Source organism: Haematobia irritans, chromosome 4, assembly GCF_050003625.1.
Source record: "Haematobia irritans isolate KBUSLIRL chromosome 4, ASM5000362v1, whole genome shotgun sequence".
Classification (NCBI taxonomy): domain Eukaryota; kingdom Metazoa; phylum Arthropoda; class Insecta; order Diptera; family Muscidae; genus Haematobia; species Haematobia irritans.
This window is the reverse complement of record NC_134400.1, coordinates 76,210,057-76,233,803: the sequence shown is the minus strand read 5'-3', so window position 1 is coordinate 76,233,803 and position 23,747 is coordinate 76,210,057. Positions and strand designations below refer to the sequence as shown.

General features: G+C 37.9%; 1 protein-coding gene across 6 annotated transcripts in view; it reads left to right on the top strand.

Moving 5' to 3' along the window:
* The window catches only part of mthl14 (methuselah-like 14), a 260,291-nt gene that overhangs the window by 128,334 nt on the left and 108,210 nt on the right, over positions 1 to 23,747 (top strand). For 5 of the 6 annotated variants that reach the window (XM_075304321.1, XM_075304317.1, XM_075304318.1 and 2 more), the window contains exon 3: positions 12,290 to 12,751. In XM_075304321.1, coding sequence (XP_075160436.1) covers positions 12,290 to 12,751 — 462 coding nt within the window. The remainder of the gene's footprint in view (positions 1 to 12,289; positions 12,752 to 23,747) is intronic. The other variant, XM_075304320.1, reaches the window with a different exon arrangement.

Genomic DNA, 23,747 nt, shown 5'->3' with positions numbered 1-23,747 from the left:
GCCAAGGGGGAAAAATCGACCACCATGGTGGTCTACGGAGTTAGGTAATATGAGGAAATCGTGCAGGAAGGTTAGGTTAAAAGTGGCAGCCCGATTAAATTTCAGGCTCACTTAGACTATTCAGTCCATTGTGATAATCGTGCAGGAAGCTCTTTAACAAAGCAAAGTCCACCAGAGCTCCTGTGGATTGGGACGCTTACAAGAAGAATCTGAGAGATAACAAGCGAGAACTGAGAAAGGTTCAGCATAACTCTTGGAATGATTACTGCTGCAGCATTGAGAATACGTCCGAGGCTTCCAGACTACGGAAGGTGCTAGCATCCACGAGCTCCGCTCCAGGTTTCATTAAAACATCGGAGGGCAATTGGACAACGTCCAGTGAGGAGACGCTGGAGGTACTATTGGACACACATTTTCCCGGAAATCAGACGGTTGAACCATGCACTGGCGGTGCCACAGCGGTGGCTCAGCGGTCGTTTCCTATCGAGGAAATTGTATCAGAATCTAGAATAAAATGGGCGTTAAATAGCTTTGGATCATTCAAATCACCCGGACCTGATGGAATTACTCCGGCGGAGTTACAAGCGGTGGCTGACAGAATTATCCCCTGGTTGTCGGTGATATATATAGGATGTATCAACTTAGCATACATTCCACGAAAGTGGAAGGAATCAAAAGTCGTTTTCATACCTAAAGCGGGAAAAGCCTCTCACTCGAATGCGAAGGATTTCCGACCAATCAGCTTATCATCATTCCTACTTAAGACTCTGGAGAGGATGATAGATATTTATCTTAGAACTAGCGTCGATTCAAGTTTGCTCTCGAAACGACAACATGCATACTCGAAAGGCAGGTCTACTGAGACCGCATTACATGAACTAGTCAGCTTTATTGAAAGCTCACTATCTGTCAAAGAATACACAATCGTGGCATTTCTAGACATCGAAGGGGCGTTCAATAACGTCCATCCGAGCTCGATATTAAATGGACTGACAACTCTGAATGTTGATCCAGGTATACTTAGGCTGTTAGACGAACTTCTAAGGAAGAGACGCATTTCAGCCACACTAGGAAAAGCAAACATACAAAGGTATGTGAACAGAGGCACTCCTCAAGGAGGCGTTCTAATACCTCTTCTTTGGAATGTTGCTATAAACGACCTTCTGGTTTCCCTAGAAAAAGAAAGGATACAAGTGGTGGCATACGCAGATGATGTGGCGCTAGCAGTCAGGGGAAAATTCCCATCAACAGTTAGAGATATCATAGAGAGAGCCCTCCGGATGACTGAGAAATGGGCGAAAGATCATGGTCTTGTGGTAAATCCTGCAAAGACAGAACTAGTCATGTACTGCAAAGATCGCAAAACTCCCACGGTTAGGCCCATTTCCTTAGGGGGTATTGAAATTCCCTTTAGGGAGTGTGCAAAATACCTTGGCGTTATTTTGGACAGGAAGCTGAACTTTAAGCTTAATATTGAAGAAAGGGCGAGGAAAGCAACGGTAGCTTTATACTCGTGCAAAAAGGCAATAGGGAAAAAGTGGGGACTAAAACCAAAAACTGTACATTGGCTATACACGGCACTGGTTAGACCTATAATGCTATATGGTGTTGTAGTCTGGTGGCCGGCACTTCACCAGCCGACAAGTTTAGACAAAGTTCAGCGTATGGTGTGCTTGTGTATCTCAGGTGCATTCAGCAAGACAGGAACAAACTCCCTTAATGTCATACTGCATCTATTGCCTTTAGACATTTTGGGCAAACAGTCAGCTGCAACAACGGCTGTTCGGTTGCGCGAGCTATCGCTGTGGTCGGAAAACACAGTTCGGTCCTCAAAATAATGCCAGATGTGCCTAACGTAGTGGATTACACTTTGGCGAGTCCACTTTTCGACAAAAAGTTTGAGACTCTTATTCCCAACAGTGAGGCGTGGTGTACACGGACCCCGGGGAATATAAGATATATAGATTTCTACGCTGATGGCTCCAAATTGGATGGCCAAGTGGGTTTCGGAGTATATTCTAAAGATCTGGAACTTCGAATAGCGAAAAGATTACCTGATCACTGTAGTGTTTTTCAGGCTGAAACATTAGCAATAAGAGAAGTGGTGAATTGGCTGAGAAGTAATGCTTTAAGCAATATTGGCATTAATATATACTCAGACAGTCAACCTGCAATAAAATCCTTGGACTCTGTGTTCCTCAACTCGAAAACGGCCATCGACTGCCGCAAATCTCTCAATGAGATGGCTGAGCAGCACAATATTCACCTAATATGGGTGCCTGGCCACAGGAACATACCGGGGAACTGCGAAGCAGATGAGCTAGCAAGGCTAGGAACTACCTTACATATTCCAGGGGAACTAGAATCTGTTGGTGTGCCTCTGGCTACCTGGAAGCTCTTACTGCGTGAGAAGGCTGTCATGATGACAAATGTTCGATGGGAGAATTGTAAGGGTTGTAACGACACCAAGCAAATATGGCCCCATTTAAACTTAAACCGCACACTAGATATGCTAGTGTTCTCGAGACGCCAGATATCACTCCTGATATCTGCTATAACGGGTCGCTGCCTGATAGGCGATTTTGCAAAAACTGTTGGTGCCAAGGTTAATGACTATTGTATGAGCTGTCATGATGCGGAGGAAAAGGAATCAATAAAACACCTCTTGTGTGAGTGTCCTGCATTTTGTGTAAGGCGTAAGCAAATTTTAGTGGCATATAGCTTCAGATTACTGGCGGACCTGGAAAACGTTAACTTAAGCAGTCTGCTAATGTTTTTTGGAACAATCTGGTTGGTTCAACAGAAGAAAATAATCGAGAAGGTTCAACGGTTAAAACTAGAAGTGCCCATATGTAATAGGTATTTTTAGTTAATGTGGTATCACAATGGACTGAATAGTCTAAGTGAGCCTGAATCTTAATCGGGCTGCCACTTTAACCTAACCTACTACGAAATTGTAAAGTGTGTTTTATAAAAGACTTAAAGTCAGAAAAGAAAAGTTCTTGATATAAACGAAATGGACTGAGTTCAAATCAAATATTATTTTTTTATTGCAACAATAAAAATTGTGTAACAAATAAAGGTTTTTGTATACAAGTTTAAAATTTTCGAAGAAATTCAAAAACTCTTACAAAATAAGAACGTGAAGTCGAGTATATATAAATATTTTTCCATCGAATGCTAAGGTTAACGATAACCATTCAAAAGCACATTATATTTAAATTCTAAACAGCAATTTTAAAACAGCACATACATTTATTTTGGTGTGAACAATTGTTTGCTAGCATGTAACACCATTAATTTAGAAATACAAATAAATATGAATTTTTATTAACGAATAATTTTGTACTTAATTTAATTCTTAAGGCGGTATAAATTGGCATTATCACGTTAAAATTACCATGTTTACCCTTTTACTTTTCTTTAATAATTTCTTTTAAAGAAAATAAACTTATTCAATTGTTGCTTTGGATCTTTCCCCACCATGTTATAATACAATTTACCGAAAAAAGTTATAATGTTATTTTGGTTTTGCCGCTAAAATGAGAAATAATTTTAGCGGCAAAACTCGAACGCAATGCCCGCTTTTATTTTTGAAAAAATCCGTCAACTCCTCTTGGACTACTCATTAATAAAGAGGAACTAATCTTTGTTTTTATAGATCTTCAAAGGTCGATACTTTCAATGAAGTCGTGTTGTCGTTATAATTAAGTGATTTGACTTAAAAATGGGTATCATAACATGAAAGAACAAATTTTGGACTAAGGTCAACTTGACTTTAATAATTCAGAAAAATTCTTTAAAATTAATGAAACTGTCTTTAAATTTGTTGCATTTTTGCATCTTGACTACAAGGCAAAAATCATTCAAAAATAGGATATGTTTTTCAATACTTTATTTTAAAGACATTTTTTACTTGAAACATAGCATAATTTCCACTGGAAGTCTTGTTTTTAACAGACATTTTATAGCATATGAAAAAAAGCTGAAAAAGCGAAAAATTGAAATGTGCTTCGTAGAGTCAAGTACACAAAACCCCATTTAAAAGAGAATTGTGTCTTAAAAGCATCCTTACTTGTATTCTCCGCTTCTTTGGTTCGGAATCAATATCAAAATTGTTAAAGTGGAGACACAATCTTTGGAACCGGACATGCTTTTTGTTCAGTGTATAGTGCCCTTTCGTTAGTTTTTATGAAGATCCCTTTAATTACCTTTGTTTGAATATTTTGACTTACTCGTCCTACGTTCCGATTTGTTTTGACGAAACAAAAACATTGTGCCCGTAATGTGAAAATGATAAACAAAACTCATGCTCTTTCTTTCAAATATATTTTATCTTGGTTCCGAATGAATTTTCTCTCCGAATATTCATTTTAATATTTTACTTAAAGGCCGGTATGCACCTCTAGCGAAAAATTTCATTCCATAAGAAATGCATTGCTATTTATGCTAACGAAATTTTCGGTAGCGTTCAATTTCGTAAGCTGGTACGCACCTCTAATGAAAATATCAGGGTTGTCAAAAGCATATTTTGGCAGCAAACATTTAATTTATTACAATCATTGTGTGCGCAAAAAGTTTTAAAAGGTCTGTAAATAATAAACAATTTATTTGAGGAATATTTGGAACATATATTAACAATTTTTAAAAGCGATTAGCTGGTTTAAAATTTGTGTACACAGCCCTGTTTTGTTGTTGTAGACTTAAATAAATTTTTGCTACCGAAAATTTCGCTAGAGGTGCATGCCGGCCTTAAGCATATACAATTTTTGGCGAAGTCTTATATCACAACATATATATGTTTACTCATAATATGTAAATTTATACATGTTTATATTCATACATAGTATTTTTCCTATATTTAATGAAATTTTCTTTGTGTATATATATTTGTAATGCGCCAATTGGTTACTTTCATTATTTTACTTCCAGCATACACTTTGTCTCTCTTTGTAAACACATATATGTTTATGGGCTATTCTAAATTAATATATGTTTGCATCCAAGCATATTATATTTACAAACATTTTATGTCCCAAGCATAATATGTTCTAACATATTAACATATATGTCCCAAACATATTTTGCTAGTTTATGAACATTATATGTTTGCACTCAAAAATATTGTGTTTAAGAATTCGAGTTCCAAACATATAATGTTTATACCCAAACATATGAAAAACAGTCTTTTTCGTACGTGTAGTTTTTGCAAAATCGCCTATCAGGCGATAATAATAATGCCTGTGCATCACAGTAATTAGGATTTGTCCGGAGGTAGAGCAACCGCCATTTGTTTAATTTGTAAGGGAGAACTTAGTAATGACAGGGCCTTAGCTGTAACACAGTGTAGTCACACATTTCATAAATCTTGTGCCAAGTCGTGTTTAAGAGATAATCAATTTTGTCCTTCATGTCAGAACCAGAGAATGAAGCCGACCCATTTTTGTCGGCGGCGGCTAACACTAAATTTTTGCCTCCGGCGGCGGCGGCTTGACGGCTAAGCCGATAAAAAATTGTCTGTTCGGCGGCGCAAAATTATCTATTATAAAATCAATTTGAAGTTTTCCCAATTGTAATGTGATTAGTTGTACAACCAATCTTACAATCAAATTTACATTTCATTCAAATTTTTTGAGCTAAATTTTTGTAAAACTATTATAGCAACTTGATACTAATTGATTAAAAGTGGAAAGTTCAAAATTTTGGCAAAAACTATAACAAATATTATTAAATTGTTCTGATATAAATCAATATTTTAGATTAATTGGCGGCTAAATTTGAGTCGAGATGAGTCGACATATTCGGCGGCGGCGTCGACTGCTAAAAACGGGTCGGCGACGGCTAAAATCGGCGGCGCGACTCGGCGGCTTCATTCTCTGGTCAGAACCCGTGCAAATCGTCGGATATTTCCTTTCCGGACGAATGTGCAGATGTTTTGCTAAATGAAAGTGGTTCATACTTGTCGGTTCCGCAAAATATTCAAATTCAACCAGAAAACGAACAAGTTGAAAATGGAACGGGAACATAGTCAAAGGATTGGATAGATAACATATTCGGGGCCTTTGACTCGTTCAAGGAGCCATTTGAGAAAAACTTTAGGCGTTAACGTATGGTATACGACCCACGGCCAAAATATTAAGTTTTTTGAATCGAGTCGTAACTCACGTCTATTGTGCGTCAATCGAACTGCAGAGATGAACATATTATTTCTTTGAAACAGACAGAGCAGCAAAACTTTTTTCGAGATATAAGTGCTCTTATAAAGAATACTATTGAACAACAACTACAGAAATATTTAATTGGCTTAAATATTTCCCATGCCGGTAGTAGGTCAAATGTTTCGGAACATGACTGGCCTAATGATATGCCCCCTCTTCGGGAGGCCCGTCCTCGTGAACGACAACCTGCAGCTACTTCCAGTCGGCTGCCAAATTTACCTGATAGATCACAAAGTTCAATACCGCTGAAGAGAGTTTCTTCACTTATTCAGGGATGGCATATTAAATTTGATGGGTCGAGGGATTCTATGACAACGGATGAATTTATTTACAGAGTCGAATCCTTGACTAGACAAAATCTCGATCCCAAGCTTTGTTTGGGATACTTTTTGCAATGAGTTGCACCGGAAATTTAGCGGACAATTGTCAGACCTCGATATTTGGGAGAAAATAAGAAAGCGACGTCAAAGGGAGGGTGAATCGTTCGATGATAACCAGACGACCATAGAAGATTTGGCCGAAAGGCTTTCGTCTGAAATTCCAGAAAATGAACTAGTTGAGATTCTGCTGAGAAACGCGAAAACTAATCTTAGATATGAACTATTATATATTGTCATATCACAACTTTGAAACGACTCCGGGAAGAGGTTCGTAAGCACGAACATTTTTTTTCGGAGACCCAAAACTTACCTAATAGATTTCGTAGTACACGGCCAAATATTTCAGTAATATAAGTTTCCGAACGCGAGGAAGTCATTGATGGTGAGGATATATCAGAAGTTCATCACTGAAACTCCAATTTGATATGCTGGAACTGTGATGGCAAGGGTCATAGGCATGACGATTGTCTAGATAGCCGAAGAATAGTTTGCTACGGGTGTGGGGCAAAAGATATATTTAAACCCCGTTGCAAGAAATGTAACTCTTCGGGAAACCGTCAGCGGGATGTGGCAACCAACAAACAACCGCCACATCCGAAAAATTCTCCGTAGGAATTCAGACCGATAACACTAGTTTACAAAAAAAATCATGTACACTTGATGAAAATCAACTTTTCTTATGTATTTTGAGCTGCTGAATTCGAAAAAAAATTTAAAAAATTTATGGAACAGTTTTTGAGATATCCCGTTATTTTTAAATGTTCGCTCTTTTTTAACTAAACACAATACATCTCGAGTTAGAAATGTCCGATTATAACGTTGTTGGCACTTACATGACCATCTTTGAAGCAAGACGTGTACTTGAGTGTTAACTTTTGGAGATCCTTTGGACTTTTTGATTCCAATACTAAAATTGTTTCCGAATTAGATACTGGTGGGGATAATGATCCAAAGGATCAGTCCGGACTACATATATTATCATCGGACCAGGAGAAGAAACTTCAACTTGTTATTGACATTTTTCCATCTTATGAGAGGGATGGCTTGGGGAAGACAAGCCTTATAGAGCACATTATTGAAGTAGGCGATTCGAAACCCGTCAAACAGCGACATTGGCCTATCTCTCCGGCCATTGAAAAACTAATGTTCGAAGAGTAAGAACCATATGTTAGCTTTGGGAATAATAGAGGAATCGTCTAGCCCTTGGAGCAGCAATTGCGTCCTTGTGAGGCGCGGAAATAAAAGCCGTTTATTCCTAGATTCACGGGAGATTAATAAACTTACTATTAAAGATGCATACCCGCTGCCTCATCTGGACGGAATCGTGAGCCGTTTGCCACCCGCCATGTTTATCACAGGCCTCGACATGAAACACGCGTTTTGGCAAATTCCGTTGGAGGGCAAATCGCGTCAAATTACCGCGTTCACGATTCCCAATAGACCTCTATACCAATACACTGTTATGCCATTTGGTTTGTGTAACGCGTTTGGTTTGTGTAACGACCTCCAGGAGGTCGCTCTATGTTTGCAAAAGGCCGGTCTCACTATCAATATAGCAAAGTCGAAGTTCTGCATGACGGAAATAAGATATTTAGGATTCATTGTAGGAGACGGTCAAATTAAGACCGATCCTGAGAAAGTCAATGCTATTGTTGACTTTCCTGTACCTTCCTCTGTTAAGCAGCTAAGGAGTTTCTTAGGACTCTCGGATTGGTACAGGAGGTTTATTAATAATTTTGCAGCTGTCTCATATCCTCTTACTGAACTTTTGAAATCTAACCGTAAATTTGCATGGAACGATCATGCCCAAGTCGCTTTTGATAAGCTGAAGGTTTTGCTAACGTCCGCTCCTATTCTGGCAACCCCTAATTTTACGAAGCCGTTTACATTACAATGCGACGCGAGTCTGCATGGTCTTGGTTGCGTCCTTACTCAGGAATCTGAGGATGGAATGGAATTTCCAGTAGCGTTTATGACGTGTAAGCTTACAAAAGCTCAACGAAATTATTCTGTTTCGGAATTGGAGTGCCTTGCGGTAGTCCAGGGAATCAAAAAATTCCGCCCATACATTGAAGGCCAGGAATTTGTGGTCATTACTGATCACGCTAGCCTTCAGTGGCTTATGCGCCAACGTGATCTCTCTGGACGACTCGCAAGGTGGGCTCTTAAACTCCAAGGCTATACCTTTACGATAAAACATCGTAAAGGAACAGATAACGTCGTTGCAGATAGTCTATCGCGTATTCCTGATGAAGTCAGTGCAATTGAGGACAACGGTCCCATTATAGATATGAATTCCCCTCACTTTAGAAGTATTGAATATGAACGACTCAAGGCAAATGTTATTCAAGATCAGAAACGCCTTCCTGATTTGAAAGTAGTCGACCATTTCCTCTATAAAAGAAATCGATTTGTTAGAGAAGGACAGGAGGACACTTGCTGGAAATTGTGGGTTCCTAGTGATTTGATTCCAGATATTATCTACAGGGCTCACAATTCACCGAGCTCGGGACACTGTGGCATGAAAAGAACCATAGAAAAGATTAGACGTTATCTGTTCTGGTCGAACATGGTTTCTCAAATTCAAAAATAGGTTTCGAACTGTGAGTTGTGCCGGTATACGAAAAGCCCGAATAGTATTTTAAGACCTCCGATGGGGCGGCCAATGAGCTCAGACAGACCATTCCAGAAACTGTTTTTAGATATTTTAGGGCCCTACCCTCGATCCAAGAGAGGTAATATTGGTTTACTAATAGTAGTCGACCACTTAACAAGATTCATGTTTTTGCATCCTTTGTCTAACTTTACTTCTAAGCGAATATGTGATTATCTGGAGGATGGTATATTTTACATTTTCGGAGTACCGGAAGCTGTATTAATGGATAATGGTCCCCAGTTTAAGTCATCGCTATTCGAAACGAAAAAAACCCATCCATTTCGACGAGCTAGATAGTGCATAGCTAGAGGTACACGGCCCTTTTTTGCCTTATATAAAAATTAATATTAACTGAGGTCTTTGCAAAGTAATAGTAACCCCAGAGCACTACAGATTCCGGTCGCAATTATTAACCGATTTTGATGAAATTTGGTACAGAGTGTTTTTTGGGCACAAAGACGAACGCTATTGAATTTGGAAGAAATCTGATCAAATGTAGATATAGCTACCATATATATGTATCGCCCAGTTTCGACAAATGGGGTCACGTTACGCTTTATTACTCACCGATCGCCTTCAAATTTGGCACATAGTAATATTTTTCATCACTCTTCAATTCTGCAAAATTTCATCGAAATCGGTTCAGATTTAGTTATAGCTCTCATATATATGTATCGCCCGATTTTCCTAAATTTGGCCATAAAATTATTTATCAACCAATCTTACTCAAACTTGGCTTACTATAATCATTTATAATAATACTAGCAATATGTGCAAAAAATCAACGAGGTCGGTTCAGATTTAGCTATAGCTCCCATATATATGTATCGCCCGATCTTTCCAAATTTGGCCATAAAATTCTTATTTATCAACCAACCGTTTTTCAAAATGTTACCCCTAATAACTTTATTTCTAATCATAATAGCCTTATTTATTAACCTATCTTATTTAAACTTACCACAAGGTAACCTTCGCTGGTACCAATCAAACCTTCAAAATTGCATCCACATCCATTCACGTTTAGATATAGCTCCCATATATATGCACAGACCGATTTTCCCAAATTTGTCCATAATTCTCTTATTTATTGACAAATGTTACTCAAATTTCAAATTTAGATCGAACTGAGACTTACACATAGCTCTTACATAAATACATTGTGCGATTTTCACAAATTTGGCTACATTATCTAATTGAGCGATTTCCTCTTTTTAAAAAATAATGAACTTAATATTAGTTGTGTACTAACCCTGTAGGTAGGAGCCACTGTGCTGCAATGGTTAGCATGCCCGCCTTGCATACACAGGGTCAAACCCAGTTTCGACCAAACACCAAAAAAGTTATTCAGCAGTGGATTATCCCTCCTCACTAGTGCTGGTGACATTTTGGAGAGTTTCAAAGCTTCTCTAAGTGGTTTCACTGCATTGTGGAACGCCGTTCGGACTCGGCTTTAGAAAGGAGGTCCCTAGTCATTGAGCTTAACATAGACTCGGGCAGGTTTCAGTGATAAGAGATAAGTTCACCACTGTGGTATAAGATTGGTCTGAATAGTCTAATGAGCCTGGTATATCGGGCTGCCACTATACCTAACCTAACTCTGTAGGTGTAAAACCAAGTATAGCTCCTAATATATGGCGTTTCTGTTCAGATTGTGATGAAATTGCAATAAACATGTACTGCTTAATTTTCATAAATAAAGAAATGCGGTTCATCTCCCAAACCTATACCAATGATACCCCCCAAATGCTTATGTTTACTAATTCATAGTGCGTGGTTAGGGGATGATATAGTCGGCCCCGCCCGACTTTCTACTTTACTCACTTGTTTTAATTGGCTCTTATTCGGATTTGATTAAATTATTAATTGAATCAATTAACATATTACATGAATCCGTTTCCAAATTCAATTAAATGTTTAATTGAAAAAAAGTCGGTGTACATTTTTGTGTGCATCTACAATGAACATTGGGGCAGGGTTGCAAGACGCGAATTTATAGTACTAAACCCACAGTTGCAAAAGGCAGTATAGGGGATAATTGAATCAACTAACATATTAATTGAATCCGTTTCCAAATTCAATGAGGTGTTCAATTGAAAATAAGTCGGTGATATTTTTTTGTGTGCATCTACAATGAACATTGCGGCAGGGTTGCAAAAAGCGAATTTATAGTACTAAGACCACAGTTGCACAAGGCAGTATGGGGGATTTTGAAAGAGATTTTTTTGAAATCCTCTACGAGCCCTTTGCCAATTACAAATTTACTGAAATCTAAGAGGATTTTGTCCAAAATCCTCTTTTGCGAGGAACGTAGTATAAGGTGTAAAATATGCAACATATATTTTACTAATCGACATCACTATTATATTCAGAGCAGATGGCTAAATCTTGCAATTAGAATTGTTTTTAACTTCAGCGAATATTAAACTCTCTTGTAAGGACTTCTAGTTCCTAAAATGTTTAATTCATTAAATGTTTGATAGAATTAGCTGTAGGAAATTTATATCAAAAAACTCTAATACACCTAGACTTCGCTTTGCGTCGCAGATACGTTCCAAAAAAATACGACGCAAAGTCAATTACGAGTTTCTATGGCAAACCATGCAAAGATAACAACGCAACTTCGAAAATCTAACGACGCAAAGTAAAAACTAGTACCAATTCAGCAGCGACGTAACTTCGAAACAACGCAAAGCGAGGTCTAGGTGTATATACTATATTTTTATAGTCTAGTTATATATTATTAAGATATTACATTATAGTTTTAAGTAATTAACAAATGTTTCAGCAACATAAAAAATGTAAACCATTGTAACACAAAAATCTCAACAAATAAATATATATGTATAAATATGTCTCATATTAATATCAAAAATTTTAACACAGATTTGACATTTATTTGAGAAAATTCTGAAACTATATATTTTTGTTGTTGTTTGAAAATGAGTATTCGGAAGTATTTAGTTTTAATATTGTATTGAAAAGGTTGACATTTGTTAAATATCTAATTATGGTATTTTATCTTATAAATTTTACAGGTCATTTTTATATAACGATCAAGATGATATGTTCTTTGTTGTACAAGACGGCTCGTTGCTTTTAATGGATCCTTATGCTAACGACACTTACACCGTAGAAAGCAAGTACTGCATTGATGTAGAGAGTGTATCTGGAACAACTTACGCTATTGTATGTATTACAGCTGTAGAGGATCACATTAATAGGAGTCAAATAGTGACAGTCGCTGTATTAATGCTTATATCTATACCGTGCCTTTTACTAGTGGCTTATGTGCATGTTCGAATAACAGAGTTAAGAACAGTGCATGGCATGACATTGAGTCTTATGTCAGCATGTTTAGCTACTGGATTTCTATTATATTCTCTTGTTCATATATTCAAACTAGATGAGGGAGGTATTGGCTACGCTATTCAATTCTTCTTGTTATCGTACTACTTTTGGTTCTTCTGCCTCTGCTGTAATGCAGTTTGTAATGTATGGTAAGTTTTTATTTGCGTACTATAATATATGCTGTAACGCTGACATGAGTTCATTATGTGAATTGTTAGTTGTACTTCAAAATGTGAAATCGTCATGAAAAAATTAGGTTTATTTTAGAAATTTTTAACAAATCAACACTCTTGAGAACAAATTGTTGTTCTAAATGTCACAAAACTCTTAGTGCAAGCATATCAGTTAAATGCAGAATTCGCAGTTCAAGTTATTAGAGACTTTGCGCCGGGAGTGGAAATTAAGTTTAAAATGAAGCGAACAAGTAATATTGTTTACAATTACAATGATTGCATTTACATATTATTACAATTTTAATAGGATAAACATGACATGAACATTAAAGAATTGGTATTATTAAGTTATTGAAAAAATATGCCAGATACCAAACTCCACAAACTTGACTATACACATGTTTCTAGGCTGGCTCACCCCGCCAGATCTTCCAGTATAAATATTGATTTGGCAATTACTTATTCGGTTGCTTTGTTTGTTTATGAATTTTAATTTGCTTCATCTGCTTTTGCTGTAGTTCTCTTTATTGAAAGTGTTGTTGCTCCACTGAGTAATAATTTTGATAAGAACATGTAGCGTGCAACATCCTTTGATACAGGGGAAAAGATGACATCTGGCGGATGATAGTTGAGTTTCGGGGTTATTTCCAAATGGAATATGAGATATGACAGATAGACATATGAGGCACCAGCTGCTTGATTGTCAGAAGAAAAACAGGAGGGACTTCCGACATGGGGAGAATCGTGTTTTTTTGCTACTGAAGATCGGCCAGAAGAGAGAGGTTAAAACCGGCTCAACGTGCATGCGGATTGTAAATTCGCTGTAGGCGAAGATCATCCAACATATTTGGCATATAGTGTATGTGGGACAATAAGTGAACCTAGAGGTTACCAAGGACAATAAATCCGAACTAAATTTAAAGTGAAATATCGTCCGCAGGAGAATTTGAATTGACTATACAGAAAGTTGGCTAAAGCCACAGTTTTATAATCTCTGATCGAATTTTTGGAACCTGGGCCGCTACGTGGGAAATCGAGTCCAAGATCCCCAACGAGAAATCTAGGTATTCCCAACCTCGGACGGACGTACAGCCAATCTGACTTCAACGTTTTGTACTTACTATACGCAACTTACCAGTCTGAAAATAAAATAATGGCAACAACAAGACAAAGTTTAGGGAAGACATTTTGATTGGAATTAACAGAAAGGACAGAGGCACTTGCTAAAAGAAAAGAACCACCATACAGAGTTGCGCGCAGGTCTGATAACGTAGGTTTATTTTTTAGAAATCGCCTGGCTAGCCTTTTTTATTTGGGGACGCAAAGAAACATACAGAAAACCACGACAAAAATTTTACTGATAACACGTGAACAGGAGGAATACATTATTGGGGAATTTGAAGTCGAATAGATACCCTGACCTGTTCACACATGGCGGACAACAGCCTCGTTTACACAGCCTCAATGGAAATATTTTCTAAAATATTTTTTGTTTAGAATATTTATTCTTGCACTTAAATTTTAATTTAATTAGAAAGGTGGATTGCTTTTTTGAAATTTTGTAAAATGATTCAAATGCTATGTGGGCGCATATATATATGTACAATTATAGTTCCTGTATGGATTAATTATTGACTAAAATGACGATTGTGAATTTGGAAAAGTTAATATTTATGGGTTTTGAAATGAGCTAGTTCCTGCTAAGGATGTAGTAGGTGGGTGACAACAAAGGTAACATAAGATATGCGTTTGGGGGCAACCATGACCAATGTACCGATTTGAGTTGCTACAGTGGAACAGGTGTTCCATGGGGTGGGATAGACCGGCATAACACCAGTCGGGGTAGAATTATTTCAGTTGGTGAAATATGTATGTAATTTGGTAGTAGTGCAATCGACACTTTTCCCGACATCCTCAATCCTTTTCGGTCCTTTATTACAATTCTTTTTTTTTATTTTGTGTCAGTCTGTTTTTGTACTGTCCTATTGGAGTTTTGTCGAACGAAACCCACACAATTTTTCCCGGCGAGACTAGCAGCGCCAAAAGACGAAGAACATGCCAGCGGGTTCGACGAACACTCAAAAGATACCCCCACATATGTCAACAGATATGAATAAGACAAACACTTCTCCTATGAAAATGGCTTTCATATTATTGCACATGAATTTATTGTCTCTGTTAAGAGCGCTGTGACTGTTAATCCCCACTTAAATAGTTCGATGGATACTCATTTTTTTTTTTTAATTGGGAATATTACCAGGTTTCTAGAATGAGCTCTTTAAGTCTCCTTTAAGGCCTGCTGAAAGTCAGTTAGTGGCAGCATTTTATGAGACCAACAAATTAAGATTCAAGTTCTATTACCAAAATATTGGTGCCATGATAACTAAATTGTCCTTGGTCTATATTGGACCCATTAAGTGGAATTTCGATGTATACGTGTTGATAAAACCATGTCTGAATTCGGATTTTTATAATGATGAAACATTTATACTATTTACCACAAAGAAATGTATTATATTAAATCTAATTGGATAAGAAAATGGTTAATTTCATCGCTTTGTGTTCTAAACAATTCTGACCAGTGTGTCTCATTATCTGGGGTTAGCGCCAAAAACGAAAGAACTCCGGGTTTCAATCTGTTGCACAATATACAAATCGAGCATGTATAATTGTCAAAAACGAAATAAACTTACTTCTGCTTCCTTCATTGAGCAATGCAGACACTGTCGTAGCCAGTCTAGAGATATCCACATGCAAATACTGTGTATCTTCAGTGCACATGGGAGTGGACAGGGATACGAGTGCAGTTCGGAAACTTCTTAGCCTATCAATGAAACGAAATAGTTAGTTTTTCAAAAATATTTTTATATGTCAATATAATCTCCTGAAACTTCAATACATTTAGTCCAACGCTTTTCTAGCAATTCTATCCCTTGTTAAAATAGTTTTCCTCAAAGTCTTCAAAATAGTGGTTTACAACTGTAATTGCATCTTCATTTGAAGTAAAATGCTTGCCAGCAAGGATTTTTTTAGATTTGGGAACAAGTGAAAGTCACTGGGAGCTAAATCAGGGTAATGGGTGGTCAAGCAGCTCGTACTTTAATTCGTTGATTTTAGACATTGTTAAAACACTCTTGTGCGCTGGTGCGTTGTCTTGATGAAAAATTATTTTTTTGTGGTGTAAGCCAAGACGTTTTTCTCGAACTTATACATTTTATTGATCCAAAAGGTTGCAATAGTACTCTGAATTTATTGTTTTACCCTTTTGCAGATAGTCAATCAATAAATAAAATACCTTTGAAGTCCCAAAAAACCGTTGTCATAACCTTACCAGCCGATTGAATTGTTTTTGCCTTCTTTGGGGCACTTCCTCCAGCTTCAGTCCATTGTTTGGATCAGAGAATGAAGCCGACCCATTTTTGTCGGCGGCGGCTGACATTAAATTTTTGCATCCGGCGGCGGCGGCTTGACGGCTAAGCCGATATAAATAAGTCTCTTCGGCGGCGGACAATTATCCATTATAAAATCAATTTGAAGTTATTCGAATGGTAATGAGATTAGTTGTACAACCAATCGTACAATCAAATTTACATTTCATTCAAATTTTCTGAGGTAAATTTTTGCAAAATTATGATAACACTTTGAAATAGATTGATTGGGGGTGAAAGGCTCAAAATTTTGACTAAAATTACTACAATTATTAATAAAGTTTTTTGATTTAAACCAATATTTTTGATTAATTGGCGGCTAAATTTGAGTCGAGATGAGCCGACATATTCGGCGGCGGCGTCGACTGGCAAAAAATGGCCGGCGGCGACTGAAATCGGCGGCGCGACTCGGCGGCTTCATTCTCTGGTTTGGATTGTTCTTTTGTCTCTGGAGTATAGTGGTGGATCCATGTCTCAACAGTTATGAAACGACGCTTAAAATCGATTTTATTTCGCTTAAAACGATCCAAACAAGCTTGAGAAATGTTCATTCTTATACGTTTTTGATCGACTGTTAACAAATGCGGCACCCATTTTGCAGAAACCTTTTTCATCTGTAGTTCTTCATGCAAAATTAAATGGACTCGATCACTTGAGATGCCCATGACATTAGCAGTTTCACGCACTTTTATTCGTCGATCATTTAATACCATATCATGCACTTTGGCTACAATTTCTGTTGTTGTTGCTGTTTTTGGACGTCCACTACGTGGTTCATCTTCAATGCTTGTACGACCACGTTTAAATTCAGCAACACAATTTTTTACTGTTGCATATGAAGGAGCACTTTCACCTAACACATTCACCATATCATTATGAATTTCTTGTCCCGATAAACCTTTTTAGTTAATATTTAATGACAGCTTGCATTTCTAATTGCGGATGCGTCTTTTTTGAACACCCGTTTCTATATGAAGGAGTTGCCAGATCGAAACCAAATTTAACATGTGGTCATAACAGAGATGGAAGTTTCCAAAACACTTAACCCTCTAATGCCCAAGCCCGCCTTTAGGCGGGCTTCATTTAATAAGGAAGCTTTTAGTAAAACACACCTTAAGACAACAAAAATGGGCAAAATAAAAAGAAAAGTTATTTGAAACTATTCAAGAGGCTTTGCAGCATATGCTGAATTTTAGGGTATAAATTTTTCTTGCTTAGTTCTCTTGCTTTTGTGTCGTTAACATTGAACAATTAATAAGCTGGCAAAAAAATTGGGGCTTTAGAGGGTTAATTTTTTTCTGTTTATACCGCGCTTTTTGTGCTAGGCTAAGAAGATTCCGAACTGCCCTCGTATGATTCCATGTGCCGTTAAGACCTTGGTTAAGGAGTCACTAAAAACAAAGACAGCTTCAGTCCATTGTTTGGATCAGAGAATGAAGCCGACCCATTTTTGTCGGCGGCGGCTGACATTAAATTTTTGCATCCGGCGGCGGCGGCTTGACGGCTAAGCCGATATAAATAAGTCTCTTCGGCGGCGGACAATTATCCATTATAAAATCAATTTGAAGTTATTCGAATGGTAATGAGATTAGTTGTACAACCAATCGTACAATCAAATTTACATTTCATTCAAATTTTCTGAGGTAAATTTTTGCAAAATTATGATAACACTTTGAAATAGATTGATTGGGGGTGAAAGGCTCAAAATTTTGACTAAAATTACTACAATTATTAATAAAGTTTTTTGATTTAAACCAATATTTTTGATTAATTGGCGGCTAAATTTGAGTCGAGATGAGCCGACATATTCGGCGGCGGCGTCGACTGGCAAAAAATGGCCGGCGGCGACTGAAATCGGCGGCGCGACTCGGCGGCTTCATTCTCTGGTTTGGATTGTTCTTTTGTCTCTGGAGTATAGTGGTGGATCCATGTCTCAACAGTTATGAAACGACGCTTAAAATCGATTTTATTTCGCTTAAAACGATCCAAACAAGCTTGAGAAATGTTCATTCTTATACGTTTTTGATCGACTGTTAACAAATGCGGCACCCATTTTGCAGAAACCTTTTTCATCTGTAGTTCTTCATGCAAAATTAAATGGACTCGATCACTTGAGATGCCCATGACATTAGCAGTTTCACGCACTTTTATTCGTCGATCATTTAATACCATATCATGCACTTTGGCTACAATTTCTGTTGTTGTTGCTGTTTTTGGACGTCCACTACGTGGTTCATCTTCAATGCTTGTACGACCACGTTTAAATTCAGCAACACAATTTTTTACTGTTGCATATGAAGGAGCACTTTCACCTAACACATTCACCATATCATTATGAATTTCTTGTCCCGATAAACCTTTTTAGTTAATATTTAATGACAGCTTGCATTTCTAATTGCGGATGCGTCTTTTTTGAACACCCGTTTCTATATGAAGGAGTTGCCAGATCGAAACCAAATTTAACATGTGGTCATAACAGAGATGGAAGTTTCCAAAACACTTAACCCTCTAATGCCCAAGCCCGCCTTTAGGCGGGCTTCATTTAATAAGGAAGCTTTTAGTAAAACACACCTTAAGACAACAAAAATGGGCAAAATAAAAAGAAAAGTTATTTGAAACTATTCAAGAGGCTTTGCAGCATATGCTGAATTTTAGGGTATAAATTTTTCTTGCTTAGTTCTCTTGCTTTTGTGTCGTTAACATTGAACAATTAATAAGCTGGCAAAAAAATTGGGGCTTTAGAGGGTTAATTTTTTTCTGTTTATACCGCGCTTTTTGTGCTAGGCTAAGAAGATTCCGAACTGCCCTCGTATGATTCCATGTGCCGTTAAGACCTTGGTTAAGGAGTCACTAAAAACAAAGACAAAACTCATTATGGGATGTGAAGGAAATGCACATCATAGTATTTGGGGAAGTAGTGATACTACTGCAAGGGGAGAGCAGCAAATAGAGTTTATTTTGCGTACTAACCTGCTAGTTTGCATTAAGGGAGTGTAGGTTAGATAAAAGTGGCAGCCCGATTAAGTTTCAGGCTCACTTAGACTATTCAGTCCATTGTGATACCACATTAAGTAAAAGTATACATTACATATGGACACTTCTAGTTTTAACCGCTGAACCTTCTCGATTATTTTCTTCTGTTGAACCAACCAGATTGTTCCAAAAACATTTGCAGGCTGCTTAAGTTAACGTTTTCCAGGTCCGCCAGTAATCTAAAGATATATGACCCTCAAATTTGTGTATTCTTTGGCAGATAGTGAACTTTCAATAAAGCTGTAAATAGTTTTGGACCATTCAAATCCCCGGACCTGATAGAATTACTCCAGCGAAGTTACAAGCGGTGACTGGATGTCGGCGATATATAAAGTAAGCATCTCGCTCGTGTGCGAAGCTTATCCTGGAAAGTCTGAAGAGGATGATAAATATTTATTTTGGAACTAGCATCGATTCAAGATTGCTCTCGAAATGACATGACATGCTTACTCGAAGAGCAGGTCTACTGAGACCTCATTGCCTGCATTAGTTAGTTTTATTGAATGCTCACTATCTGTTGACCAAGGAACACTCAGGCTGTTAGACCAACTTCTAACGAAGCGACGTATTTCAGCCACATTAAGACAAGCAAATATACAAAAGTATGTGAACTGAGGCTCTTCCCAAGGAGGAGGTTTATCACCTCTTCTTTGGAATGTTGCTATAAACAACCTTCTGGTTTCCATAGGAAAAAAAAGAATTAAAGTGGTGGCATACGCAGATGATGTGGCTCTAGCCGTCAGGGGAAAATTTCCGTCCACAATTAGAGATATTATACAAAGAGTCCTCCGGATGACTGAGAAATGAGAATGGTCTTGGGGTAAATACTGCAAAGACAGAACAAGGGTGTGAAGTTAAAGTTGTTTTTAGCCAAGACACAAACCGCCAGAAAAATTTTTAATTTTCACTTTTCAGCGAAAATTCGCACAAAATCAAACGAATTTCATCTTGATTTGTTGCTGTTTGACTAAAAGCAATAAAATATGAACACATTTTGTTAATTATTTTATATTTAGACCTTTAAACTATAGCGAGTTAAAACCCAAAAATACGACTAAACTGTTCAAAGCTCATTTTGGCTATTTCTGATAGACGATAATGAACCAAAAGGGGTACACGTTGGTTACCCCAACTGAGGAACGTACCCCAGTGAAAAGCCCATGGGCGTACGTAACCTGTGAGAGGATAAATCAGGGGGGGGGGTTCAAATCAACTTTATGTCTATTTTAGAACGCATTATGAATACAATTTCTTTTAAATTTTAAAACCAGTAGACAGCCCAGACTGAGTAGAAAGCTACAGTTGCTTTTCCATAACCGTAGCGTATTAAAATTTTAAAAGGGGGGCTAAGTAATTTTAGTAAAAATAATAATATAACTTTAAACGTGAAAGACTAGGATGACAATATAGAGTACCATGCCGCCCTTTTTTGTTTTGAAACATTTCAATATATCCAATGTGCAAAACAACGACGGAGGTATAATTATAGCATTTTGCCGCCCTTTACCAACCCTACATTTTAATGCGAATGCCAACCCAGTAGAATAAATATACTTTATCTTTGCTAATGAAGCTAATATTGTAATATTGTTTATGTAGTTGTTGTTTATAGGACTTCTATTATGATTCAACAAAATTTCATTAGCAAAATAAGATATGCATTTTTTATGGACAATGGTAATTTCGCACGACTCTGTGGCGTCATAACGGCACACAGTAAATATTTGATTTCCAAAATTTTGTCTCGTTTAGTTGGCACCACTTTTCACATGATTGTAACCTAGGGCACAAACATGCAAAGATAATCGAATTCTATTGCAAAACACCAAAAAGCCCAAAAATATATATATATTTATTTCATGTATTCTACATAAAAAGCCAAAAATACAAGTAATTGAATTTTATATGCAGAATTATTAGCAAGCGCACATCGTTATACGGAGGCAAACATGTATATGAAGAAGCGTTCACATTACAAGATTATTTGTACAAAATTTTGGGGATGCCATATAATGAGCCGTCCAGATTATAAGTTTATCCTGTAGTGGGATTCTGTATTTCTTCACGTATTTGGAGTTATATTGGACAGGAAGCTGAAATTTAAGCTTAATATTGAAGAAAGGGCGAGAAAAATCACGGTAGCTTTGTACTCGTTCAAATGCGCAATAGGGAAAAAGTGGGGACTAAAACGACAACTGTGCATTGGCTATACACGGCAGTGGTTAGAGCTATAATGCAGCCGACAAATTTAGGCAAAGTTCAGCGTACGGCTTATGTATCTCAGGCGCATTCAATAAGACAGGAACAAATTCCCTTAATGTCATGCTGCATCTATTGCCTTTAGACATTTTGGCCAAGCAGACAGCTGCAACAAAGGCTGTGCGGTTGCGCGACTTATTACGAATTTCAAGTGTGGTGGTAAATTAAGCCACCGTTCAGCGAAATTGAAAGTCATCCACTGGGTTGCTAGCTTCAGGGCCCAGTGGACGGGTATCGACTGAAGTTACAATTTGGGCAATGACCAAGAGGTAGGCTCAATTAGTCGATCTGTAGACGGGTCGACAGGTTGCGATAATTTGACAAGTCGAACCTTCCCTAAAGTAACGACATCAAAAGGAGGTAATCCCTCAAGAAAGAGATTTAGGGCACGCAGAAATGCCTTCCTTATCCTAAAGAAATTAGGATCAGCCGACACAAGCACGTTGTCGACTATGCAAAGCAATTCCTTAAAATGGGCGCAAGGAATTCCAGATGCTGGAAAAAGGGAAAGATCGCCGGATGAACTGCAATCTTCCAAAAGGGATCAAAGATCGTTTGCCTCAGTGGCAAAAAACAGTCTTGTGATGGCGATTGTTAACAAGGGAGCAGTGAACGGTATTGTTCCAAGTCAAGTGGGGGAAATTGAGAATGCTTCGTCTGGCGTCTACTCACAGGTGCGGGAAATGTTTCCAGGCCCAGATCCTCGACACCAAGAGGCTGGTAGATATCAAGGATGATTTAAGCTAGTCGCATTTGAGGACCAGAGGCCTATAGAATGTTTTAAAGCTGCGTTGATACTCGTTGGTGAAGTTTGGGAAGGAGCTGCTCTAGAGTTAGTCGAGAAGAAAGACATACCGGCTAGACCTAGAGCACATGCGTAGATACCTGCAAACCGTTTGGATATATTGAACACTCAGTCTTTGCCAAATCCGCCAAAGTCACAGGGCCGTGTATGTTATGGGTTTCATATATATATCCAAACGAAGGTATATAAAAATGATCGGCTAAAGGATTCATAATTGGACAAGCCTCTGTCTGAATCAGAAGTAAGCGGATCCTCTTGCGAAGTCGAGGGAGATACCAAAGATGCTGACATAGATGGACACGGTATGCGCGAGGAGGTTTGTACTGCCTCAAACTCACCAAAGTTGAACCTATGGTTATTGCGAGAGTCACCGAGATCTGTGAAGAGGACATTCATGATGACTCGATTGAAACGGCTGATGTGACTGTTGTTGAAAATCTCGATGGTCCTACGGATCCTCCAAATAAATCTTCATCGTTGTAAGGCTGCTTGTGCTGCCTTAAAAGTTCTCCTAATGAAAGGGGACATAGATATAGTTCTTATTCAAGAACCCTATGTTTATAGAAAAAACAAATATATATGTGAATTAAGTACTACGGGGTTCAGATTATTGCAGTATACTAGTAAAAATGTAAATCGAGCCTGTATGATTGCTAAAAATGAGTTTAACTTGTTTCTGCTTCCTTCAATGTGCAATGCAGACACTGTCGTTGCCAGGTTAGAAATAGCCAAATGCAAATATTGGGTATCTTCGGTTTACATGGGACATGATAAGGAGATGTCTCCATGTGCTGTTAACACCGTAGTTGAGGAGTCATTGAAAAGAAAGACAAAACTCATTATGGGATGCGAAGCAAATGCACATCATATTATATGGAGAAGTGGAGAAATTAATGCAAGAGGAGAGTCACTCCTAGAGTTTATTTTGCGTACTAAGTTGGTAGTTTCCAATAAGGGAGATGCCCCAACCTTCGTCACTAAAAACAGGCAAGAGGTTTTGGACGTCACATTGGCCTCGCAAGAACTGAATGAAATGATATCTGAGTGGCAGGTTTTAAGTGAACATAGCTTCTCAGATCATCGCTACATCAGTAGCAAATTTGATGTTCATACCACCAAGACTATATTTCCACCAAATGATAGGAAAGCTGAATGGAATAGGTATAAGGAATCGTTCAATATGATGATACCGGAAATACCAGAGACCAATATGAGCACTGTGCAAGATATCGAACACGTAGTGGAGCGTATTACTAAGGCCTTCAACATCTCACTGAAAGCTGTATGCCCTAGAAGAAAGCTAAGGGAGAAAAATCGACCGCCATGGTGGTCTATGGAGCTAAGTAATATGAGGAAATCCTGCAGGAAGCTCTTTAGCAAAACAAAGTCCACCAGAGCTCCGGAGGATTGGGACGCTTACAAGAACAATCTGAGAGGATACAAGCGA